The sequence below is a fragment of the Hippopotamus amphibius genome, chromosome 6 (genome assembly GCF_030028045.1).
Source record: "Hippopotamus amphibius kiboko isolate mHipAmp2 chromosome 6, mHipAmp2.hap2, whole genome shotgun sequence".
NCBI classification, from domain to species: Eukaryota; Metazoa; Chordata; class Mammalia; order Artiodactyla; family Hippopotamidae; genus Hippopotamus; species Hippopotamus amphibius.
Window position 1 is genome coordinate 49041464 of NC_080191.1, and position 18313 is coordinate 49059776.

The 18313-nt window shown below is 34.8% G+C and overlaps 1 protein-coding gene across 10 annotated transcripts in view; it reads left to right on the forward strand.

The window, feature by feature from the left end:
- UTRN (utrophin) overlaps positions 1-18313 on the forward strand; it is a 501139-nt gene that overhangs the window by 181267 nt on the left and 301559 nt on the right. For 7 of the 10 annotated variants that reach the window (XM_057739402.1, XM_057739406.1, XM_057739409.1 and 4 more), the window contains 8 exons: positions 714-848; positions 2864-3031; positions 4119-4280; positions 4721-4849; positions 5560-5733; positions 7429-7584; positions 12023-12193; positions 16434-16613. In XM_057739402.1, the coding sequence (XP_057595385.1) occupies positions 714-848; positions 2864-3031; positions 4119-4280; positions 4721-4849; positions 5560-5733; positions 7429-7584; positions 12023-12193; positions 16434-16613 (1275 nt within the window). The remainder of the gene's footprint in view (positions 1-713; positions 849-2863; positions 3032-4118; positions 4281-4720; positions 4850-5559; positions 5734-7428; positions 7585-12022; positions 12194-16433; positions 16614-18313) is intronic. The other 3 variants (XM_057739404.1, XM_057739403.1, XM_057739411.1) reach the window with 1 other exon arrangement.

An 18313-nucleotide genomic window follows, 5' to 3' on the forward strand; every position in this document is an offset into this window, starting at 1 on the left:
CCTCTCTCAGTCAGTGGTCTGAGAAAGGACCAGCCCAGGAGGCTCCGTGCTGAACTCTTGTCTTCCAAATTTATCAATAGGCTCCTCCCAAGGGGCTTGTTCCTCCCATAATTTTGCTCCTAGGAAGCAGAGGATAAATTCATGCCCTAGCCCCCACGTCCCCACAGAAATGGGGAGTAAGTTGATTGCAACTAATAGAGTAAGCATAGTAAAACTCCAATTTGGATAAAATGTGGCTCTCTTCATACAAAGACACATTCATACGGATTTAGAAAAAAGTTGGAAAGCGTCTACATCAAATGCTTAAACCCATTAGCTCTCAGTTGGAAGAGGGTGGCCCTCAGGGAATTCCAGTTTCCTGTATAGTTGTTGAAAAGTGTTGCAAGTCTGAGTATTATTTACTTTTCTATTAAAAAAAAAAAAACTAATAATGTTTTCCTCTTGGTTTCTTCAACTAATTATATAATTTTATTTTTGACACTTAAACAGATCTCTTTGCCTCCCACCTCCCTCCAGTTGGTCTAATGCAATTAATTGAAGAATTTGATTTTATTTCATTTATTTGAAATTCCAGCTTCATCAGTTTCTAAATGCCCATTTATACTTGTATCTAAATGAAATTATTCTTGATTAGAGAGAATGTGCAGCAGTAGAGATGCACCACATCTCTAAATGGCTTCTTATCTTGTCCAACTTTTCCCTGCCTGTTTTAGGAGGTATGGTCCTGTTGGATTGAACTGCTTCACTATTTGGATCTTGAGACCACCTGGCTAAACACTTTGGAAGAGCGGGTGAAGAGCACAGAGGCCATGCCTGAGAAGACAGATGCTGTCAGCGAAACCCTGGAGGTGGGATCCTGCATTCTGGGTGGTTCTTTTTGTTGCAATAAGTTCGAATGAGTATTCAAACAAGGAACATAGTGCCTTATGCCAGCAAACACTTTTGCTTCCTTGGTGGTTTTCGGTGTAACTTGTGTTTTCTTCCATTGCCTGAAGTATTTATACATCATGTATATTTAGATTATTGGTGACCCGCTATCCCAGCCTCATGAGGTGGTTAGTTGTTTGCTAATTAGTACATTTTAGACATCATAAAGCACTCTAGTGAATTTCCAGATTGTTTTTTACCAGTCCCTGGATAAAACTCTGCCTTACGTTATTAGGACAGTTGCTTTCTTGTTTCTTCATAAAGTTATTTTTGCTCATTAGATACGGCAAGGACTGTGTTTACAGTGGCTCCTACTCTGTTGTCTTCAGATGTGGAAAGTTGGAGGACAGGTTGGAGAGGGCAGTGTCTGAGGCCTGGGATCCTGTCCCTAAGCCTGGACATGAGCTCCTTGAGGCTAAGAAATGTGCCTGAACTTTTTGTTGTTCCTCAGTTACCAGCACAGTGTGACACATGATAATAACTGTTTCTTAGGTGGATTAAGTGTGAAAAGAATAGATTTTCTTAAAAAAAAAAAAAAAAAAGAGGGAGATGCTTTTAAAACTGTAGGAATGTGATGTAGTATTTAAGTAGATGACTTGATTAAAGGTCAGAAATAAGTCAAGGGACTTTCCTGGCAGTCCAGTGGTTAAGACTTCACCTTCTTATGCAGGGGGGTGTGGGTTTGATCCCTGGCTGGGGAGCTAAGATCCCACATGCCTCATGGCCAAAAAACCAAAACATAAAGCAGAAGCAATATTGTGACAAATTCAATAAAGACTTTAAAAATGGTCCACATCAAAAAAATCTTAAAAAAAAAAAAAAAAAGAAGAAGTCAAATGTGGTACCTAAATTCCAGGAGCCACATTCTCTGCTGGAGAAAAGATGTCACTTCTCAAATAAAATAGCATAGTGAGTGATTGAGAGTATTAAAATAATATTATGGAAGCTTATTTTAAAAACACGTACTTGGAGGGTGGGGGGGAGTCGAGGGAGGGAGGGAATACGGGGATATGTGTATAAATACAGATGATTGAATTTGGTGTACCTCAAAAAAAAATAAATAAAATGAAAAAAAAAAAGTACAAGAAATTTTAAATGAGCTGTGAAAAAATAAAAGTTAGATGGGTCATGCATAAATTAAATGCTCATGACACCCAAATTTGGTAACTTTCAAGAAATAAAAAAGTTTAACCTCAAAAAAAAAAAATAAAAACACATACTTTCCTAACATGGGAGTTAAGACATGTACATCCTAGAAATATGGAAAATGGAGAAAAGTATAAAGTCTAAGGTAATACTTTAGAACAATTTAGTGTACTTCTTCTGAATTATTTTTATTATTTTTATATATACATGCTGGAAGGTAGCAGTTTATACTAACTGGATCAAAGGGCTTCATAATCACCTTGGTTCCAAGTTGGAATCTTAGCTCTTCTTTTTACTTTGTGTATGATGGCAAATTGCTTAACCTCTCTTAGCTTCAGTTTTCCCATCTGTAATATGGGAATAATATTTAGCCTGATGATGAATTAGGTTTATGTATAAAGTATATGTATAAAACAGTGCCTTGCATTTTATTTATGTTATAGAAAAATAAGTACCTATTTTTAGTAATATAATTAATAACAGATAATTTTATTTGTATAATATTGTTTTCTGCTTTTAAACTTTGTATCATACCATGAACATTTCCCCATGTAACTAGTAATTATCGAAATTATTTTTATGGAATTATCATATATCATCATTCGTGTGGAGTTCTCAATTTTATGTATTTACTAATACTATGCAGGGTATTTTGTGAATTAATAATTTATGATCTTGTTCCTTAGGTAGATTTCTTAGAAAAAGGAATTATTTGTTGAGAAAAAGATTTAGAATCCTTGATACGCTTTGCCTTCGTAAACGCATTATTTTTTCCCCCATCCCTGCCCAGGCTCTAGAATCTGTTTTGCGACATCCAGCAGACAATCGCACCCAGATTCGGGAACTTGGCCAGACTCTGATTGATGGAGGGATCCTCGATGACATAATTAGTGAGAAACTGGAGGCTTTCAACAGTCGGTACGAAGAACTGAGTCGCCTGGTAAGAGCCGGGCCATCTGTGAGTGTCCATTAGATGTTTATGGTTTGGAGCTGACCTCCAAGACACCAAGGGGAAAGTCGGTAACCAGTGGGAGTGTTGAGGACATTGAAATACGAGGTAGGGGAGGGCAGACCTTACACTTATAACACAGGCAGAACTTGATTAAAAAAATCTGTCTGTGGGATTGTTTCTACTTATGAACTTTTTGATTTCCTTTAAGGATCATATTGTAGGTGTATATAAGAATAATAACTCCTATTTTCCTAGCAGATGTTAAAGCCATCAGAATTTGACATAAGCTGCTATTATAAAATGCCAGTCTCTTAGATACGTACTCAGAATGTATCACAACGTGCATGTCCATATCAGTAAGTAGAGAAAGGAGACTGTTTTCATAGGAGAGTTGGGGGCATATTAGAAGCTTTCAAACACATATTAAAAAAAAATTATTGATGTTTAGATCATGAATAGTATCAGCCTTAACCCAAAAGTGCAATAAACAGTGGCTCAACAGCATACACATCTATAGTACTTTTTTAAACTTTGGAAAAAGAATCATATGTTCACTCTATTCAGAGACATTTGTTGTATTTTATATTTTTATCTATAGGTTTATTGCTGAGGCCTAAATACCCTAAATTTGTAATAAATGACATATTTTTATTCTCTCCTTTATTTTAATATGTTATGTTTATTGAGGTATAATTGACATATAACATTATATTATATATGTAATAGAACATATTTTGTTTTTGTTATTTTTTAAATTCCACATATAAGTGAGGTCATATAGTATTTGTCCTTCTCTGTCTGACTTATTTCACTTAATACAATGCTCTTAAGGGCATTTTTGTATTTTGTCATTTTGTTTAGAAAGAAGTAAAAATTAGTAATTTCCTGCAAGTTGCATAAGATACTAGAAGGACCTTTTCACTGTTATCATTGCTAATTATAATTTGTTTATAATGCAGGCCAAAGTCTTCAAGTAGTGCTTTTGTAGTATGTTCCTTTTCTTAATAGTTATCGCATAAGGGTTTTCTTATATTCATTATATTAGCTGTTTATATTTGTGCTGAGCGACTAATGATAATTATCCCCCCTGTAGGCAGAGAGCAAGCAGATTTCTTTGGAAAAGCAACTCCAGGTCCTGCGGGAAACTGACCACATGCTCCAGGTCTTGCAGGAGAGCTTAGGGGAGCTGGACAAACAGCTCACAACGTACTTGACTGACAGGATAGATGCCTTCCAAGTTCCGCAGGAAGCCCAGGTACTACCGTGGATGTGAGGGGATTTGAGTTGTAAAGAGAGCATATGTAATCGTCTCCTCACCTGCAACGGCAGCAGCCCCTCCTGCCATCCCAATCGAGAGTCAGTGAGAAAGGCCGGTCTTACTTACAGGGCAGCATGTGGGTTTGGGGGTTCTCATGTAAGATACTAGCAAATTATCATTGTTTAAAAATTATATTTTCTTAGCTATGAAATTGGGAAAATTCCCTCTTTATAAATAAGTGGTGAACATTCGAAATGACAAACTCAAAGACCTCTGTGAACAGCACACAGCAGTCCTACAATACAGGTGGCCTGTGTTATTATTATATGCACACTTATTAAAGCTTGTATAGAGGTCAATATATTCTTATCTGTTGTATGACTCTATGAGACTTAAAAAAAAAGACATTGTCTCTCCCTTTTCTAATCTCTTTGTAGAAAATCCAAGCGGAGATTTCAGCCCACGAGCTAACCCTCGAGGAGTTGAGAAGAAATACACATTCTCAGCCTCCGAGCTCCCCAGAAGGCCGGACTGCCAGAGGAGGAAGTCAGATGGATGTGCTGCAGGTGAAGGGGGAGGAGGGCAGCTTCCTTTTTATTTTTAGCCTATTGGGCATGAAAAGAAAATGAGAAAGAGCTGATGACTTGGATGGCTTTGGTCTTCTCTATGATATAGAGAGTGGGATGGGAGTGATGTGTTGAAGGTGCACTGCATCCCAGGCAGGGCAGCAGAAACAAATTATTGCCTGGGTGGAAACTATTGGATCTGAGTTCTCTAGTTAAGTTGAGAAGAGAGTGCAATCTAGCTTTAGAAGTTCACTCTGTGTGGGTTTTTCCATTGACTCAGAGCCTCCATCTGTAAAGGTATGGCTGGTACACTGGGCAGCCTGAGTGCATGGGATGCAGTACCTTTTAGGTCCTCAATGGGGGATGCAGAAAGACGTTCACTGTGAGCTTGTGATGAAGGGCATTGTGAGTTATAGGTTCCTGAACTGTGTTTTTCAAACAGACAAAATTAATGCAGTTTTAATTCTAGCAAGGCTAGCTTAGCCTTTCATTATATCTCATACTGAGACACTGAGCGTCAAGTAATTCACGACACTGGGCTGTGCAGTTCCCCAAGGTGATCAGGCAACTTCACTGAGCTCCTTTAAAGAATGTTTTTATTGGTGCTTTATTTTACAGCTTTCTAGCAGTATGTATTATGCTAATATTGTCTGCTGAGAAAGATTATCATTCTGATGTGAATTGCTTATTATTTTCATTTCTGCAAACAGAGGAAACTTCGAGAGGTGTCCACAAAGTTCCAGCTTTTCCAGAAGCCTGCTAACTTTGAACAGCGCATGCTTGACTGCAAGCGTGTGCTGGATGGTGTGAAAGCAGAACTTCATGTTCTGGATGTGAAGGATGTGGACCCTGATGTCATACAGACCCACTTGGACAAGTGTATGGTGAGGCCATTGGGTGGTTAATGTGTCCAGTGGGTTTTCCTGTCGCTGATATGGCTTCTTCTAGCACTTTATATACATGGTTTGTTCAATAATTGTCAGTCTAAAGTGTGCTAAGAGTAGGAATATATGATGAAAAACAAGTTGAAAAATTAGAAGTGTGGTCATTTCTTCCCAGGAAATTAGAAGAGATAGGAGAGATAGCCTGCAGAGAGTAAAATCAATTAGTACAGTGTAATGAGATAAGGAAACTAGAATAGACATGTATATAACATGATTTAAAAAAGGTAAGAAAACATATCTTAATCACAGTATGAAGTTAGGGGAGGCTTTGGCAGAATGTGACTAATCTGCTAAATTTTAAAGGATAAATTTGAGTTAGCTAGAAGACCCATATTAGAATGAATGTCAGGAATATTGCAGTGTACAGCAAATTCATTCTCAAGGGAAGTAAAATGTAAAATTTTAATTTATAAAGTTTAAGCCTAAAGTGTGAAAGAAGAAATTATACTTAGAATGGATGTCAGAAATGTTATAGCATAAAAAATCATTCTCTAGGAAAATGAAATTTTAAGTCAGAGTTTAAACCTATGATGTAAAAGAAGAAATTATTTAAAAGCCCTTATTACTATTTTAGTCTTGAACTTTAAAACTCAATTCCATAGAAATTTGAAAATAACGTGGCCAAACATGCATAATCTTAGAATTAGTGTTCTGCTTGAGAAGAGTCACAAAAAACTGAAGATGACACGTGTTGAGGCAAGAAAAGCCTGGGAAGAGTTCTTTGTGCTTTTTGAAATTGCAGTCTCCATGTGTCTGTTACGTACTGAAGGTTGTTTGATTACTTGAAAGCTGGAATGGGTGGAAGAATGAACAAGTAGGATGAATTTTTGTATATAATGTGTGCGCATGTGCACATATGACTGTAAATATTTATTTAATGACATATAGAGCAGAGCAAGCACTGTCCTTGACCTTGTGTAATTTAGTCCATTGTCTGTTATTATGTGACAGTTTCACATGAGGTGTTTCAGGTCTAGATTATGATGAATGGAGCTAAGAGAACCTGCCCAGAATAAAGCTTTTTAGTTTCAAAGTAACGAGGATGAGGGCAGCTCTGAATTTGACCCACATAACTTTGACTTCCTACAGTCATATATATCTTGATGTATTTAGTTTTTATACGTCTTTTCACTGTGTAACTAATATGTGCTCATTGTGGTAGACTTGGTACTTCAGAGAATTGTAAGAAAAAAGATGAATCTTAATATTTCCAAATTCCAACAGCCAGAAATAGCCAGCATTGGCTTTTTTCTTGTAATAGCATTTAGGATTTTAAAAAATGTAACTAAAAAAATGTTAGACATTCAATTTTTATTCCTAATATTTTCCCATTTTATGTAGAAAAAATTTTCATATTATCAAGTACCATCATAAACCTTAAAGATACGTGTTTGAGTTTTTTTTTTAAATAAAATAAGTATGATCTCTATGAGTATATTTTCTTACCTGATTTTAAAAAGTTATTGCAACCTTGGTTTCATTTTACTTATCCTTTGAACCAGATCTGAGAAAGATAAAACCTTTTGATCTCCATAGTTAGTTCTTAGCTGTCAATCTTTGTAAGTCATGTTCTGAAATGGTTCTAGTCAGCACCTTTTCACTAATATGTAAAATTTGTCATGCTTTATTTTTAAGAAACTCTATAAAATTTTGAGTGAAGTCAAGCTTGAAGTGGAGACTGTAATCAAAACAGGAAGGCACATTGTTCAGAAACAGCAAACCGACAACCCCAAGGGGATGGATGAGCAGCTGACTTCTCTCAAGGTTCTCTACAATGACCTGGGTGCTCAGGTGAGCAGAGCAAGTGCGCTGCCCGTCTCTGTCTCTCTTATTCATGTATTTTAAAATTTCACCTTTGGGGGAATGCATCTTTGAATTTTATGGCATCAATAATATATGTTTTCATTTATTCCAGTAATTTTCATTATATTTCTTTAAATGTATGTGTTACTGTTACAATGATGAATAGTGACATAGAAATGTATTTTTAATATTTAATTCAGATTCATTTCTGTATTTTCAATGGCTAGTGACATTTCATAAGTTATTCTAAGGAAACTCTGTGAATAATAGTCTCTGTATAAACTCAAGTTATTGGTCCTTGGATTTCTAGATTGAATAATCTACTGAGAAATGTTAAAAACATTAGGACTCTAATAAATAGTAAGTGACAGGAAGTTCACATTAATCTAGCGGGATTTAAAATTCTTTCAAGAAACATCTATAATTTGGGCATTTTAGTGAATTCATGGGGAAGATGTTAGGCCCTGTGAATGACTGACTGGATCCAACAGGCTTAAAGTCTTCTCTTATTGAGACTCTCTGCCCTGAAACCAGAGAAGCAAAAACAAGGTAAAACAAACAAAAAAAGAAACAAATAAAAAATGTGTGGAAGTGAAACCTTCTCATCAATATTGAAAAGCTGTGATAGAGAATATATTAGACCCTTCTTTGGTTATTAAATATTAACTAAGCTTCAGCACAAGCCCAGAGAATACTAGCTGAAATTTTGTGATCACTTTCAGTTTAGAAAGAAGGAACAGTCCTACATTTCCTGGGCAATTTGGACCTCACTTCTGCAAGATTAGATTACTGGTGTGATACATTGTGTATCATTTTGATACACAGCATATCTGGAACACATATATGAGAGCTTCTTTGTATATTATACAGCTGAAGTTATTTGTGAAGTATTATTGTATTTATTAATTGACTGGGCATTTTATAAATGGGAATGGTGTGGCTGGTTTGTATACCAGATCTCTAACTGTGATTATGGTTTTAGAATTAAGTCATTTTCTCACTCAGCACAATTGAGACTTTACTGTGTGTGAGGAGTTATACAGACAGAGATACAGTGGTGAGCAAAAACATAAGTTATCTCTCTGCCTAATGGAACTGAGAGAAATAAAAGAAGAAAACATTAAGTAGTCACACAAAGTAATGTCAGAATATCAGCCTGAAATGTTATGAAGGAATGTATGTAGTGCTTTAGGCATATATGTAAAGGGGGATTTGGTTCACTCTGGGTTAGGAAAGCTACCCTGAGGAAGTGGTGCATAAGCTGAGATCTGAAGGATGAATAGGAGTAGCCTGGGTGAAACCAGTGGAGGAGCTTTCGAGGCTGATGGAACAGCGTATGTGAAGGCCCTGTGGCAGGAGGCAGCATGGTACATTTGTGTGCCTAAAGCAGAGAGAGCAAGTGTGGGAACATGGTGTTGGAGAGAAGGGATGAGACCAGATCCTACTAGTGTCTTAGAGTTTGTGGTAAAAGTTTTAATCTCTGTCTTAAGAGCAATGAGCAATCATGGCTGGGTTTTAGCAGGGAGATAACATGCTCAGATAGATGTTTTTTAAAAGGTCACACACTGCAGTTTGGAGGGTGGATTGCAGAGAGAGAAGAATGGATGTGAGAAAACCAGTTAGGAGGTCATTGTTATGCTCTTAATGAGAGATAATGTTGCTTGAACTAGGGTGAAGCAGTGGAGATGGTGTGAGCCAATTTTTAAAGACATATTTAGAAAGTGAAATGAGTAGGACTTGGTAAAGGATCTGATGTGGGAATGCAGGAGAGAGAGATGAAGGATGACTCCTGGGTTTCTGGCTTGATTATGTGGAAGATCATTGTGCTGTCATTGGGGTGGAGTGCTGGAAGGAAAGGCAGAAGCATGGAGAAATCATAAGCGTGTATTGGACATGTTGACATTTTAAGTGCCTTTGAGAGAGGTAACTGCATACGTCAGATATTCACAAAGTTATTCGAGTCTGGAGAATATATCTGGGCTGAAGATGTAAATTTTATGAGTCATCTGCATAGAAGTGGTAAAGTCTTCAGTGATGATGTGATTGCCTAGGGAGAGGTTATAGTGAAAAAAGAAAAGGGCCTGAATTCAGTCTTGAGGGATTACATCATTTAGGAGGGAATTTTAGGAAGATGAGCTTGTAAAAGAAACTAAAGTATGTATGTGTATAGATATATATATATACATGCATATACCACATTTTCTTTATCCATTCATCTATCAGTAGCTATTGTGAATAATGCTGTAATGAGTATGGGAGTGCAGATATCTCTTTAAAATAGTGATTTTGCTTCCTTTGGATATGTACTGAGAAGTAGGATTGCTGGATCATATAGTAGTTCTTTTTTAAATTTTTTGAGGAACCATATATTATGTATATATAATATATACATTATATTCTATGATGTACATAAAATATATGTGAAATATATATTACATTACAAAGTATATTATGCGTATATAATATATATGAAACCACAGTGCGTAGCAAAAATTGGTGGCACACCAAGAAAGTGCTAGGTCTGGGAAGCCAAAGAAAGGAGGGTATTTTGAGAATGAGTGTAGGCTACTGGTTTGAATATTATTGAAAGTTAAATATGATATCCACTTAAAAGTGTCCATTAGATCTATTGCCATTAGGGTCATTGTTGAGCTTAGCAGACAATTTCTGTGCAGTGATAGGGATAGAAGCCAGAATATCATGGCTTGAAGTATGTATGGGAGGTGGGAATTGTTTTGAGAATATGTATGGGGAAGGTGGGAGAGAGGGAAGTCCTTAGGAGAGGCGAGGCCAAAGTAGGAAGTGTGTGTGTGTGTGTGTGTGTGTGTGTGTGTGTGAGAAAGAGAGAGAGGGAGAGAAACAGAAACAGATGGACACTTGAGCATGTTTCACACCTGATAGGAATGATTCTGTTGACAGAGAATGGTTGCATATCCAAGGAGAGGGGATAAATGGTTAGGTAAAAGATTTACAACTTGAGGGACTTCCCTGGAGGTCCAGAGGTTAAGGTCTGTGCTTCTGCTGCAGGGGCGAAGGTTCGATCCCTGGTCGGGGAACTAGGACCCGCATGCTTCAGAGCACAGCCAAAAAAAAAAAGAGATTTATAACTGGATATGGCCTAATTCAATATGCAGTACATCTTAAAATGTATTGATAAGGCTGAGAAGAGTGTAAATTGTTATAAGTTGAACTGTGAGTTATCTTCTTCCTGGTATACAGAAATCTTTGGTAGCATTAAGTTTTAGGATGATTGTGTAGTTGCCTGGGCGTGTCAAAGTCTGATAAATATCATAATATCTTTTAATAGAATTCAGGTATTTGTCTCCTAAATTCTACATTGAGGTACTATTAATTTAGAGTCATGAATTTTAATTAAACTCCATAGGAAAAAAATTTCACTTTTAAGAAGGAATTTAATAATAATCAGTCCTTGAGACATGAAAGAGTAAAACTGAACCTATGGGACCAGTAAAAAAGAAATGTAATCCTGTTTTACTAATTAAGAAAATTTGGTCTTTATATCTAAGAAATTTTATATCATCTAAATAAAAAAATTTCTTCCCATACATGACATTACTACTACCTAGGTAATGATATCGAATATACATATGTGTACTTGAAAGGAAGACCATGTTTTTGTGCATGTATTGTGTTGTGACATCCTTTAAAGTGTCAACTCTGCGTTAGGTTGTGAAGGACTGTTTAGTTTGAGTACCATCATAAGTGCAAAGGGTCAGACCAGGCTCATTCTGATGGTCATGCTGCCCTGGTCATGGCCATAACCTTTTTAAGCGTCACTGTCCTGTTCTGTTAAATGGAAAAGATAGTGCCTTTCACAGGGTTTTATTGTATAGCATGTGTAGATTTGTTAGCACAATACGAGAACTGTATTAAGAGTCTGATAAATATCAGTTCTGTTCATTTTGCTTTCTGTCAATTTACTGTATTTTAAGTGGTTAATTGTAAAACATATGATTGTAAAAAATCTTGCTGTTTTCCCCGCACATTGCTAGAATACGTGTGTGTTTGTGTGTTTTTTAAACAATCCCTCATTGAGAGGATTTTAAGGCATCTTCTGTTCAAAATGATAAAAGATACTATTCATTGATTCCTTAACTTTGCTGCAGGGACTGGGTCAAGCCCTTTGCGGATAATTTTTTTCACTGAAAACTCATAGCCACATTTTGAGGGCTGTACCTCCACCAAGGTTTCTTAGGAAGTAAGTGGTAGAGCTAAGGTGAAAACTCAGGGTTGCCTGACATGTAACCACTACAGTATGTTGTCTGCAAGGATGAAGTGATTCTAGGTTTCCGAGATAAAGGTTAGGTATGTCTTGGGGGTTAAATATGAATCTGTTCAGATCTTTAGTTAATGTTCTGATTCATTCCCACTCATGTTGATCTCTCTTGCGCTCTTTTTCTTTAAGGTGACAGAGGGAAAACAGGATTTGGAAAGAGCATCTCAGTTGGCTCGAAAAATGAAGAAGGAGGCTGCTTCTCTCTCTGAATGGCTTTCTGTTACTGAAACTGAACTGGTGCAGAAATCCACGTCAGAAACTTTGCTTGGTGACTTGGATACAGAAATTTCCTGGGCTAAAGTAAGTTGCAGTTCAGGTGAACCACCAATATTACGCCGGTGTGATTTGTGGCATTATGGTCAGGGAGATTTGGGGTGGGTGTCATTTCTTTCCATTTCATATTAAATATAGGCTTTTCTTTTTTCCATTCTTTTTTCCGCATCTCTGTCCTGAGAAAGAAGAATAAGAATATTTTAAAAACACAGCTGTCTTCAGAAGATATTTTTATCTTGATTCTGAAAGAGTTAAACTCACGTGGCTCCTCAGCAAAGCCCTTGTACATTATGCTTAGGCTGTACTTGAAAACATTATAATGATCACCTTCGAAAGCAGTGACTTTTTTGGGTATTCATTCTTCACAAAGTATTGTGCTGAATTTATTTATTAATTCTCCTATAGTAACTTTTATACCAGTAACTAATCTTTCTGTTGCAAGCTAACTGGTGTGAAGAGCATAGGAACAGAATTTTCAAAAAAAATTAATAAAAGATCCAAGTGTTTTTTCTAGCCCTGAAGTTACTTAGAAATCACAGAGATTAGAGAGTTGATTTGCCAGTTCTCTCTTTTGAGGTGGACAAAGAATCTAATGAAACACAAAGTAGCTTTTCCTTTTTTTCCTTTTTTTTACCGAGGCATTCTGTTCCTGAATTTATTTTCAAAGAGGGAAGCATGCATACTAGAGATAAGTGCTGAAAATAAATGACCACTACTGTGACAGAACTTTACATAAAGCCACAGGTGTCAGTTTTGACATCCTCTCTAGAAGAGGAGGTGTTATGAGGTTGTGGGGTAATACAACTCCTAATTTGAATGGTCTTTGGAGATAACTGTTGTCAGAAAGTCAAGATGTTAGTCACTTGAAAGAATGTTTGCAGTTTAGAAAATAGCTCATGAAAAGTATAATTGCCATGGGCTGTGCGAAGTGAAAAGGGATGTATGAAGGAAATGAAAAACACTGGAATTCGTGGGTTACAGGGGATGAATGCCAACCAAAGGCACCGAGCTTTATTTTTGTTAAAATTTTCAAGGAAATATTATCTTCTTTGTATAATACACTTTGAAAGTCATTATTTTCTTATTAGTACCATAAGTGATATAAACTAATTGCATGACATTTGCATAGTGTAATACAAAACAAAAACAAAAACAGGAGCAAAAGTCATCTCTAATCAAAGAATACCCTGTTATCATTTCAGTTTTTTATAGGCACATGTAGACATAAAGGCACAAGCATATATTTTAAAAAAGAATTATATTGTATCGTTGTTTCATGACCTTCTTGAAAAGCCTTATATCTTTAACATTTTCCTTTACCTACGAGTGTTTTTGTGTCACACATTGGAGATAGGAATCGTATTTCATTGTATATTCTATTTTTTATTATCCCATTCCTCCATTCATGTCCATTTAAATTATTACCAATTTGCACTGTGGTAAAAAATGCTCTGATGAATATATTTGTGGCTAAATCACATCATACATTCATAATTATTTCCTAAGGATAAATTCTTAGCTCTAAAAATATTGGGTCAAGGGATATATCCATTTTAAAGTCATACATGTTATGAAATTGTCCTTCAGAAATGTTGTGAGTGAGAATTCCTACTTTCTTGTTTTAACTACACTTTTGACAATGGTAGGCAAATAACGTTTTGGTCATTTAATTAGAACGTTTTCCATTAGTTTATAGGCCACTTGTAGCTTCTATCAGAGTTTGATCTTTTAATTTAGAGCTCCTTACTTGTTACAATTCTTAATGCTTAGTGTATTGTGTATTGGTGCAAAGTTTTTTTGTTGTTGTTGTTTTTTCTTTTGTTTTGTTTTTTGTTTTTTGCCACTGTAGTTTCCTTTCTGTTCTCTATTTTTTTTAAAAAAAAAAAACACATTTATTTATTTAAAAAAACACATATATTAAAAGAATAAATTTTTTTTTTCCTTAATTATTTCTGCCTCTAGTGCTTAGAAAGGCCAACTCTACTCCAAAAAGTTATGTAATTATTTACTTATATTTCATTCTAGATCTTTTATAGTTTCATCTCTTTACCTTTAATGCTTTAATCCTTCTGGAATTTAGTTTGGTGTATATAATGAGGTAAGGCGCTAACCTTTTATTCCAAATAGTTTACCAGTTGTTTCAGCACTATTTATTGAGTAGTTATCCTTTCCCCACTGATTTGACATGCTCAATTCATATATTCTTTTTGCCTATTACTTTTCTTTGTTTTCTGCTTCACTGATCTGATCCTCTGAAATGCTCTTCAACTGTTTAACTGTGCAGCTTTATAATATATTTTAACATGCAGTTAAAGACAGGATTTCCTGACTTTATGTTTCTTCTTTTGTATATACTCATATGAATTTTAGAATTATTACTCTCAAATTTTTAGAAGAATTCTGTTAGAAATTTTGATTTGAATTGCTTACATTTATAAATTTGTTTTAAAGGGAATTTACATCTTTGTTATGTTTGTCTTTTTAGTAATGTGGAATGTCTCATTTCCCCCCCAAATTCTCCTACATAATGCTTTGGGTTTTCTTCATTGTAAACATTGTCATATATGCAAAAAAGTTTATTCCTACATATTTATTTGATTTTATTGGTATGTAAAAAGTATGCTTTAGCTTTTTTTTTTTTTTTACTAATTTCTTTCGCTTCTGCATAAGTTATACTGATTTTTGCATGTTTAATTTTTAATCGTACATCTTTGTGCACTCACAAATTCAATTAGTTTTTCACTTGATTCTCATCATTTTTAAGGTCAAGACAGTAAGTAATGATAAATTTGTTTCCTTTGGAGCTCTTAAATTCCCATTTAATCTTATTTCAGATGTGAAATAATGAAGATGGTATATACAAATCATGAATTCATAGTACATTCTCTTCACTAGAGTAAACCAAATGAGACATTAGTATATAACATAATCACCCTTTTTTTTCAATGTTGTGCTATCAGATTTAAGAAGCATCCATATTTCAAAACATTTTAATGTATTTCCACTATAATATTATGTAAAATTATTTTCAATGCAAAATTTAAATAGTGTCTTCGTTCTGGAACTTCTGTGTTTTTATTCCATAGCTTAAAAATCATTATTTTCAATGTAGCCATTTTCTTTATGATAAAATCTATTAACATAGTGTGTGTACTGTTTAAATTTAATTGCTTGTAGTTAATTATTTCTTATCATTTTTAAAGACTACTCTAGTCAATCAGTCCATAGCCAGTGAAGGAATGCAGAAAGTTATTAACTGCAGAGAGCATGGCTGTGGGTATTGTTTTGTTTTTGTTTTTTCCCCACCCTGCTGGAGGACACTTGAGAGAAATATTTCAGTGTCTTTACAAATATACTAGTCACTGATGTGGCCAAATGAGTCCTTACACCTTGGCTCACTTGCGAATTTGTAGTTTTTATGCCTTTCAAAATGTGATTTAATGATGTGAGATTAAATGTAGACTTGAGCTCCTTGAAGTGATTTATTTAAATATTGTTCTAAAAAGGTGCAATAGCAGTAAGGTAGATATATGCATGTTACTTTCTGATTGAAAGAACTTTGTAGTTTTAATTTTGGAACCTGACATTCTCTTTGTAATTCTCTGACTGCACACTTTGCCTGGTCAAACTTATAAATGTGAGAATCAAGTAATCATAATACCATCCAGAGTATTAGCTTTACATGTTATGACAACTGTAAAACCAAAGCTTAGATGCACTAGTTCTCCTATGATGTACAGTACAAGATGAAATATTTTTTGTAATGCTTATAAACAGACTATATGTTAAGTCATCTAGTTACAGGATGTAGCCCATACAAATAAATATAGTGCATATCAGTAGTTTCCTGTAGTAGTCAAAGAGATAAATTCATTATGAATTTTTTAGAAGTTTGAGTTCTGGGATAGTCCTGCTTTGCCAGCTTGTAGTTACTGAAAATGAAATAGATTCATTACTTCTAGAGTTTTGATGAAGATAATTGGTGTTGGTGTGTAATGAATGGAATTTATTCTCAAAATAAATGAAATAATTATCTTTCAACATCTGTTACATTCTTTGATATTTGCATAACTAAATATTAAATTTTTATTTGAAACAGAACCTGTCATCAAGTTAGTAAATTGTGTAATCTTGTGAACTTTTGACATGTGTAAGTTATCTAGGGAGTCATGTATACGTGGAAGAAACATTTTTTAAAAATGAAGGTTGTATAAACTTTTATAATGTTCCAAAAGATCGAGTAGGTCTTGGAATTTTTATTTTCTAGAATATTCTGAAAGATCTGGAAAGGAGAAAAGCTGATTTAAATACCATCACAGAGAGTAGTGCTGCCCTGCAGAATTTAATCGAGGGCAGTGAGCCTGTTTTAGAAGAGAAGCTCTGTGTCCTTAATGCCGGGTGGAGCCGGGTTCGCACCTGGACAGAGGACTGGTGCAACACCTTGATGGTATGTTTCAGGAACAATTTCGTGGTGAAATCTTCTTTCCTTTAATTATGTAAAAACGAATACAGTTTTGATTACAATTCCAAGTCCTATTTTCTGTTTATCACAATAATGTTTTGCTTGTGAATTAATTTCATTAGACTACATTTTATCTTTTCCTTTGAAAAGATAATAACTAGAAAGAGTTCAAAATGTCTCTATTAAGTAATAAACCATTTGTGATATATATAGAAATGTGTACTTTAATATCTTAGCAAATGTACTTTATTTGCTACATTTTAATGACATTGTATTTAATTTTCATACTATTATAAACTATATATATAATATTTGCAATATTCTAATATTGGTGTACTAGTTAAGGGCACAGGTTCTAGCATCTGATGGCCTAAGTTAAAGTTTGACTACAAGCTGGATAACATTGGTCATGTTATGGGTGGCCCACCCAATACTTAAACGCTAAGTCTCCGTTTTCTCACATGTAAAATGGGCATTATTATAATTTCTACCTCACACAGTTTTTGTGATTATATGACATAAATCATGTAGGGTTCTTATATAACTATACTGAAAACAACCAATTTTGTTAGTGTTATTATGATCATGGTAATTGTTAAATGTTATATGTTGTTAGTCTTTGGTTATATCAATACCACTACACTGTTAACCAGTATTTCATGGAAATAGTGACCATTTAATTTCATAGTGGTTTTCTGTCCCTCTTATACTAACAATGAAGATATGGCAACCGTACCCTCTCTTCCCATAAAAAGTTCTTATTTATAAATTATTATTTGTTCTGATATATCTGAGATAGAACTTTTCCCAAATTCATAGGATTACTGGGGTAATGGATAGAAACAGAGAAAAATAAATTATTGTGCATTTGGATATTTATTGAAATCAATCAGAATGTATAAGGCATTGAAGCTGGTGGGTTTACGTCTTGGTCTGTCAGATTCATATCCAGAGTTCATCTGTGACTTACTGTCTTCATAACCCTGGGTAAATTACTTAATGTCACTATGCTTTAATTTTCCTATGTATAAAATAGGATTAAAAGAACATATCTAACAGAGTTGTTAAATGTTGAATAACAAATGTGAAATTCTTGGCTCATAGAATATGTTCATTAAATATTTTATGTATTCATTTTTATTGTAATTAGTTTTATTCCACATTCTCATGGCCCTTACTTCTGTCTTCTTCAGTCTGTACCTTCTAAATTCTCCTTTCAAATAATATCTTTCTACTTCTTTTAGAACATTTGATTTACCTGCGTTATCGAGGTAAATAAGTCTGGTGTTTATCAATCTTCTTACTTAGAATCCAGACCACTGTCAAAACTTTCCTTATGACCTTTATTGGTTCTGTTTTATTTTCTCAGTGATTTTTCCATATTATAGATTAATAATTTGTTTCCTTGTTTTTAAACACTTCTCAGTTTCTTCTAGTTTCCTTCGTCTTATAAAATATAGCTTCTAAAAGTTGTTGATTTCATCACAAGGCTCCCCTACTCTTTTTCATCAAGTTCTAAATTCTTGCCTTAGCCTCAGCAGTTTTGCCCACTTTTAATCGGCTTAAGTGTTTGCTTCTGTTTTCAAATGTATTCTCTCAATCACATGTTATGTCTTGCTTCAGGAAATATCACTGAGGCCTGTTCCAGGTGTAATGTTAAGTGCTGATGGTACTGAGGTGGAAAG